This window comes from Triticum dicoccoides, chromosome 2A, assembly GCF_002162155.2.
Source record: "Triticum dicoccoides isolate Atlit2015 ecotype Zavitan chromosome 2A, WEW_v2.0, whole genome shotgun sequence".
Taxonomy (NCBI): domain Eukaryota; kingdom Viridiplantae; phylum Streptophyta; class Magnoliopsida; order Poales; family Poaceae; genus Triticum; species Triticum dicoccoides.
This window is the reverse complement of record NC_041382.1, coordinates 704,179,702-704,187,104: the sequence shown is the minus strand read 5'-3', so window position 1 is coordinate 704,187,104 and position 7,403 is coordinate 704,179,702. Positions and strand designations below refer to the sequence as shown.

The 7,403-nt window shown below is 48.7% G+C and overlaps 2 protein-coding genes across 2 annotated transcripts; one reads left to right on the top strand and one right to left on the bottom strand.

The window, feature by feature from the left end:
- The first annotated feature begins 96 nt into the window (after positions 1-96).
- Positions 97-2,445, top strand: LOC119356407 (F-box/FBD/LRR-repeat protein At1g78750-like). Its single transcript, XM_037623362.1, has 4 exons — positions 97-1,230; positions 1,343-1,417; positions 1,502-1,684; positions 1,824-2,445. The coding sequence occupies exons 1-4, from the start codon at positions 289-291 to the stop codon at positions 2,160-2,162; spliced, it is 1,539 nt and encodes a 512-aa protein (XP_037479259.1). The 5' UTR covers positions 97-288; the 3' UTR covers positions 2,163-2,445.
- A 1,949-nt stretch (positions 2,446-4,394) lies between these two features.
- LOC119356406 (chaperone protein DnaJ-like) lies at positions 4,395-7,040 on the bottom strand. Its single transcript, XM_037623361.1, has 4 exons — positions 6,822-7,040; positions 5,082-5,178; positions 4,938-4,992; positions 4,395-4,852 (listed from the first exon to the last, which is right to left on the bottom strand). The coding sequence occupies exons 1-4, from the start codon at positions 6,954-6,956 to the stop codon at positions 4,747-4,749; spliced, it is 393 nt and encodes a 130-aa protein (XP_037479258.1). The 5' UTR covers positions 6,957-7,040; the 3' UTR covers positions 4,395-4,746.
- Positions 7,041-7,403: the final 363 nt, after the last annotated feature.

Here is a 7,403-nt window from a genome sequence, read left to right as displayed (position 1 = left end):
CCAATCCAGCGCCAGCCCACGCACGAACGCACCACTAGCCAGCCCCCGTTTCCAGTCCATTCCATTCCGAGTTCCCTACCGGAGGACAAGCCAGCCAGCCACGCGCCGCCGCTGCTCAGCTGCTCGCCTGCCCCGCCTCCCCGCCGCCTGCTGCTCCCGCGCCGCGCGCCGCCGCTGCTCTCCCCAGTCACTGACTCTCCCGCTCCGGCCCTTTCAACATCCCACCAGCACAGTCGGCAGCAGCGCGAGCGAGCGAGCGAGTGAGTGCAGAGGGGACTGGGGAGGACAATGTCGCTGGAATCCGACGGCGCCGCCACCGCGAAGAGGCCGCGGCTGCCGGCAGAAGATCCATCCATCCATTTCGGCGCGGCGGTGGAGGCAGCCGACCGCATCTCGGCGCTACCGGAGGCGATGCAGCTGCACATCCTGTCCTTGCTCCCGCTGCCGTCGGCAATCCGCACGGGGGCGCTCTCCCGCGCCTGGCGCGACCTCTGGAAGCGCCGCTGGCAGGACGACGGCAACGCCGGCGCCTTCCTCCACCACCACATCCGCCCCTGCTCCTCCCCGTCGTCAAAGAAACTGCTCGAGTGCCTCGAGCTGCGCCAATCGCAGGGGCGGCGCGGCCGCCTCGACCGCTACTCGCTCGTCGCCGACAACCCCGCCATGGGCGCCCGCCAGTTCGGCCGCTACCTCGACGCCGCCGCCCGCTGCGGCGTCGAGGACCTCCGCGTCGAGCTGCCGGAGAAGCCGCCCTCCCCGGCCACCCCAACAAAGGCCACCACCCTCCGCTTCCCCTTTCCGGCGGCGGCCGGCCCGGACCTCGCGCGCCTCTCGCTCCGCGGCATTGGGGTCTCCGGCCTCCACAGCAGGGCCGCGCGACCGTGCTCCGCCCTCGAGGTCGTCCGCCTCCACTCGGTCCCCGTGGACGACAGGGGTTTGGCGAGGATGCTGGCCCTGTGCCCTCGCCTCCGCGTCCTCGGCCTGCACTCCTGCTCGGCCCTCCGTCGAATCGCCGTGACGGCAGCGACGGGGCGCAAACTGAGGAGCGTCACCATCGCAGGGTGCGGCTGGCTCATCGAGGTGGACGTCGCGGCGGTTTCTAGCCTCCGGTCGTTTCGCTACACCGGCGGTTTCCTCTCGTCATTCTATCTCCCGGACAGCGCCTCATTTGCCGACCTCTACATCTGCTTCGACGCCCAGAGAAGCTGCAATGTCCGCATCTGCCAAAAGGTCTACTGGCTATTGGAAGAATTCTTGTCGATTTTTCTTCAGAGTTCAGAAGTTACCATGATGATTATCTTGCTCATATCACTGAACTCTGTTAACCTTTGCACTTTATCAGGTGTTCAGCCACTGGTTCGAAAGCCGTGTATGCTGGAAACTCACTGCCCTCACCATCTGCAGCAATGTCCTCTTTGTATGCACTTCTCTGCTGGACTCTGGTTTGATTTGCGGTATCTGAAATCATGGACTGTTTTGTTAACCTTCAATGCCATCTTAGGTTGTGTCTTCCTTGCCCAATGGAATCTCACATGCCGAATCGGCCAAGATTGGCGGCGACTTCTTTCGGAGCATGACTGAACTACAACTGCTTATGTTAGATATGAAGGCCCCTGAGCTTGCGAACATCTATGTGTTCCTAAAGAACAGCCACTGTTGTAATCTGGAGAGGCTTTTCGTGCAGGTCTTACACCCTTTACACCTTTAACTCCAGCTTAAGTTGATTTGCTCAGTACTCATTCTGTCATCTTATTGCATTGGCATCGTTGTTGTGTTTTCATTTGATTGTAATGCCTCTGAATGGCTGCGATTTGTGCTTGCAGCTCCCTAGCATCCCCAGTGGGCCCTTGGTGGATGCATCTGACCATGTGCGGGTAGAGCCGCCCGAGGATGTTTTGGAAAACCTTAAGGTGGTAAAGATTACAAACTTCAACTGGAACCGCATTGAGCTGCAGCTAGTGTGCTTTTTGTTGAGGAAAGCTAGCTCTCTCCATAAACTTCTACTAGTTACTCCCAGTTTGGTTCCATTGGATGTGACTGGTATTCAGAAGGCAGATCTCTTACTTGTTGGAGAAGCTGTGGCAAATGGAAAAATAATTCTCAGCAAGTTGGACGATGCTGCAACCCAGCCATTTCATTCAGATGTCTTTGCCGAAGTTTAGTTGCCAGTCACAAGTCCAATTATGGCCCTATAGCTTGTTATATTGTAGCACCAGGCCTGCCTTTTGACTGCTGTGGCATGTTAAGGATTAGCATATGATATTGATGCATTAGGCTATCAATGAGGCAACCCATCATGCTGATTTGTATGCAACAAGTATTGAAGGGGATATAATGTCCTGCTAGATATATTATAATGTTATTCGTGTTTATAAAACTCAAGCCTGCCCTCGAGTCAGGGGCGGTTTCCATTTCTATGCAAAGTTCTGCAACTGCAAGTGTTAATTTTATGTCATTGCCATGAAATTTCTTATGATCTCGTTACAGATGTATTGCTAAGGGTTTGTGTGGCGTCCTGCAATTAGGCCATCTGGCTTGGTTAGACTTGAAGTCAAAAGCCCTGTTTACAGTATGTTTATCTTCTTTTTCGACAAAGAGTATGTTTATCTTCTCTATGCCTTTTTGTAGGGTTAACATATGAGATTTTCAGGTTTCCAGTAACCACAGGATGAACGGAGTTTGTCTTGCGTACAGACTTCCCTGATCATTCTGATTTCATTCCCCGTGGAGGATCAATATGTACAACTGTCTGCTTTGTTTCAGCTGAAGGGACAATGTGTAAGCCTAGTAATATTTCCAAGAATTGCATAACATGTCGTATAAGATGGGAGAAAATCAAGGTACCGTGTAAACAACGAACATGATTTTCTCTCTTGCCAAGAAAGTATCAAATGCTTTCAATGTCTTGTAATGTCGATTTAGATTGTCCTTGATGCTTCTTGCTATGTGGTTCCAAATTTATCAGCTTTGCTTCGAGTTACCGTTTCCTCACTGAACTTTATGTGCTATGTCTATTGTGACTTGTTTCCCTGGGCCATTTTATGAGAGAGTTTGTCCTTTCCAAATGGGAATGGCTGGCTTACTTTAACTTTGAATATGAATAGGTAAGCTAATGCACTCATACTAGGAGTGTCGGCCCTTCTTCGACTTTTCAAGAGCAGCTCAGCTATGAATGTTTTTTTAAGAACACTCAGCTATGAATGTTGGTACTCCCTCCGTCTGAAAAAACTTGTCCCAAACTTGTCCCTCGAATGGATGTATCTAGCACCTGGTGCTAGATACGTCCTAGATACGTCCATTCGAGGACAAGCTTTTCCGGACGAAGGGAGTACAAACTGACGCAGCAAGGAAGCCTTGCATTGCTTCAGTGTGCCTGATCGGCCAAGTCTGAATTTTTATTTTGATAGAACAGTGGAGCCCTAACTGGTTTCAGATGATACACTGGAAATGAAAAGCATTTTGCATCAACTTTAGAAGCGAAATGAGTTAAAAAATAAGGGATGATAGAACAGTGGAGCCCTAACTGGTTTCAGATGATACATTGGAAACGAAAAGCATTTTGCATCAACTTCAGAAGCGAAACGAGTTCAAAAATAAGGGATGATAGAACAGTGGAGCCCTAACTGGTTTCAGATGATACACTGGAAACGAAAAGCATTTTGCATCAACTTCAGAAGCGAAACAAGTTCAAAAATAAGGGAAGATAGTACGCTTTCCGGTTTGATGCATTCCAGGGAAATCCACTGTTTATACTAGTGTACTGTAAAGTTAAATATGGGGCAAAAAAACCTGGTACGCAGCACTCGAGGCGTATTTTAACGACGTGAAGAATAGGATGTGTTGAAGAAAAGAAATCAACAGAAAGCCGCCGGCAGAAGCGAGTGGCCGAGATCCTAGCGGCTTCCTGTCAAGTCCATCGCTCAGTCCATGTTTGTATGCAGGCAAAGGCAATGGCGCTCACTGGTGGGCAGTGATAGCTTTGTTTCATTCAGCAGACATGTCAGTGAAGAGGCCGAAGGGGATCCTGATGGACAACACCGGCCGTGGACATATCCACCTTCTATATCCCGAGTGCAAAGCATTCCCCCGGAGATCTGTTACGCTGTGGTCTGCGCTCTCAGTCTCTCACAGCTTACGGTTTCAGACCTACAGTTCATGATACAACGCTGGGGCAGTGCCTTACCTTTCTGCCACTCATCCGTACTTCTACAAATATTGAAACAATTGTGCATTAGCAACTCTGATCTAAAAATATCCAAACACCACATCACCCCAATACTTGTTCTCAGTTTTCTGATCCAAGCATAGCAGTCTACAAATCCTCTTGTATCAGGAAAACGGAATAAAACCTGTTTCTACACTGTTGTACCAAAACAACCATCTACGGTTTTAGCTGTAGAAAGCTCAACTTTGGAACGATGGGTTACAACACAAATGCAGCATGCCTATGTAACGTGCTCAGATGCGGTAAATCGGCATCTTCTTTCGAACAAAGCATTCAGATGCACACTGTCATTCATACACAAATTTAGCCGGTTGATAAAACTGAAGACCCTTAGCCTCTGATCATAATCTACATCTAATGTTTCTTTGCTGGCAAGAAAATTCTGCAGCATTAGCATAAGATCAAAGTTTTCACAGTAACTTCACACAGCTCATTCAAATGTTAATCCTATGGCCTCAATGGGACATTTTTTTTCCTGACCATTTGACTTGGCCGGCCTTCCAACACTGCCTGTGCGACACTCATTTCCTATTGACTGTGAAGTGAAAGCCCATGGGTTCTCGATATTCACCTGTTCCATGGCACCGGTGGCAGTAATCTAGGCCGCTACCCCCGCATATTTGGCACCTGACAATTGAAAGTTATGTTAGAGGGATGTGCCAGTGTTCAGTACCTCAGTATGCTAGCCGTATATGAGTAGGGGTGTCCTCACCATTGCGGCCATTCTCCCTTGGGGAGCACGGCGAGATCGACATGATTTATTCTTCCTGCACATTTCAGGCCCGATTTTCATGAGAACTGATAGTACGGATCAACATACTAGCAAGAGAAAATAGCTTGGGAGTAAAAGAGACACCTCTACCGAAACAGTTGCGGCAATTTATTGTCCCAGTGCCTTTGCAGATGGTGCATGGAGGATCAGGTCGTTTTGGTCTTTCTCTCCTAACATTAGACTGCATCATGGTCACAACTAAGAAAACAGAGGACTGACCAATTAATAAGTGAAAGAATGACACACAATGTTCAATTATTTGCACCATCTAATGTATATCTGGCCTGACATGGTGTCCTATCTGGCTATTTCTCATTTCTCCTGCAAGGTGAAAACCTCCTATACCCTGAACTTGGTGGAGGATCACAAGGGAAGCGGCAAGATAATACATCGTCGTATTGATACTTTGTTTAATTTATTTATCCAGTGTAAACTCGACCATGAGTATGTTTTGTCTTCTGTGGTTCTGTCACAAGAATCACCGTGCCAACAATCCAAGGTATCAAGACCCTCTTTGGGACTAACTGTTCTGTGGACTTTGAGTATGTTGCTAAGTGGTGGGTTAGTAACAAGAACATCAGGCAATCAACCTTGTTCATGCTGCAACCTTATGGGCTCTCAGGAAACATAGAAATGAACTCTGCTTTAACAGATGTTCATGGCTTGGTGTGCAGATAGTTCTGAAGGGCATAGCTGTAGCATGCTCTCAGTGGGCAATTCTATGCTCCGATCATGCAAAAGAGTGCATTCTGGAGATCACAAGTTCTTTATGGGTGCTGGCCAGGAGCCCACCTCCACTGACGTGGCCAAATCCAGGCTAACTGGGCAGTGGGTGGTGGCTGAAGCTGTCGTCGCTATCTGGTCTGCCGGCCTGAGGCTGCTGCTGCTTGGGAAGCCAACATTGCTGGGTTAGCGAAGTGTGCACAGGAATCCTCCCGCAGTCTGCTTGAAGACAGCGTCTGGCTCAAGAGTCCACTGGGACCTTGAAGGCACTGGCTTGTGTTCTGATTTCGTACTTGTGCTGTGTGTCGTGCAATGGTCATATTTTCCGAACCCATAAAGAATGTAGCCTGTTCCCTTCCCTGAACTTTGGGCATTGCTTGTTTTCCTTGCTGTAATTTCTAGTAGAGTACTTAGTTTCCACTGGATTTGGCATGTCAGCCTACTCCCGAGTGCGTTCATGTAAACTATTTGGTTTCAGCTCAATGAAATGGGCCTTTTCCTCTGAAAAATCAATCCAAGGTTTACATGTAACTCTGGTTATTCTGTCTGCAAACAAGCATTTGATGCATAACTGAAGTTGTCTACCGCAATATTTGCACATGAACTGGCCACTCCTACCGGATTGCATGACTTACTCATTCTGCAATGCTGCTTACCCCCACCCACTCAGCCACTCGGGCAACTTGTGCAACATCCATTCTCCATGCTTCTCAGCCTTACCATTACCATAATATCCCAAAAACTACCTGGAAGTACAAGTAGTTCCACTTCCACCTCACTGTTCTAAAAGGCCGCGAGAACAAAAATACAAGCTCTGCCTAATTTTCTGTTTATTTCACCTTTCATTTTGGATTCCTGCTATTTTTTCCCCACCCTTTCTTGTTTCTTCTGCACCGCTCTTCAACGGGACGCTGCCAGACCACACTACATAGATGAACAATTCACAGACGCCTTGCAGCCAAAGCAGTCCCGTGAAGAGAATACGAGCTACTGTTGCTAAAGGTCTAAACTATGTGCTTCCAGCCTATCAATTGTTCGACGAATTGCGGACACGGGAACAGAGCAGAAGGAATGGGACAAAGGGGGAAAAGTTCAGCTCACCTCGGTGCGGACGACCCATGCCGGCCTCCGAACGCCCAGCCGGCTAGGGGGGCCTTCAAATCCGGGGAGTGAGCTCGTCGGAGGTTGCGCCGGCAGCCCAGCGCACCCGGGGCTGGCCGCCGGCGTCGCAGGCATCGGTGGCTACCGCCTAACCGCTTACTACACCACGGATTTCCAGAAGCCTCTCAAACATTTTCAGGGTTGCGTTATCCACTGATAATTGGGCCACTTTGAGCTCTCACTAGTTGGACGTCGGATCTTTGGGCTTTACATGTTCTTCACAATGAACTTTCGAGCCAACCGTTTTGGGTTGGTTTAACATTTTGTTTTTGTTTTTGAGAACTAGTAGTAGTTATGTAAGTGCAACACACGATCCAAAATTTAAAAAAATTCTGATTTTTTAAAATTAATCTATGTTTTGCATCTTCGGATTTACTTAATCAGTCTTGCAAGCGGTGAATATCAATATCTCTGGCGGTGGCGGCGAGATGTCAGCAGCGGCATGGTTCGCGTCTAACATGGTCGTGGTCTAGGGATCAGGTTGACTGGTTTGGAAATATTCTAAATTATGATTTGTTTTTT

Bases quoted from the DNA above. Each gene is read 5' to 3' on its own strand.
- LOC119356407 (XM_037623362.1), top strand. From the start codon at position 289: ATGTCGCTGGAATCCGACGGCGCCGCCACCGCGAAGAGGCCGCGGCTG. The intron at 1,418-1,501 runs GTATGCACTTCT...ATGCCATCTTAG, and splicing joins TCTGCAGCAATGTCCTCTTT to GTTGTGTCTTCCTTGCCCAA. The intron at 1,685-1,823 runs GTCTTACACCCT...TTGTGCTTGCAG, and splicing joins TGGAGAGGCTTTTCGTGCAG to CTCCCTAGCATCCCCAGTGG.
- LOC119356406 (XM_037623361.1), bottom strand. From the start codon at position 6,956: ATGCCTGCGACGCCGGCGGCCAGCCCCGGGTGCGCTGGGCTGCCGGCG. The intron at 4,993-5,081 runs GTGTCTCTTTTA...TGAAATGTGCAG, and splicing joins CCGCAACTGTTTCGGTAGAG to GAAGAATAAATCATGTCGAT. The intron at 4,853-4,937 runs GTGAGGACACCC...TTCAATTGTCAG, and splicing joins AAGGGAGAATGGCCGCAATG to GTGCCAAATATGCGGGGGTA.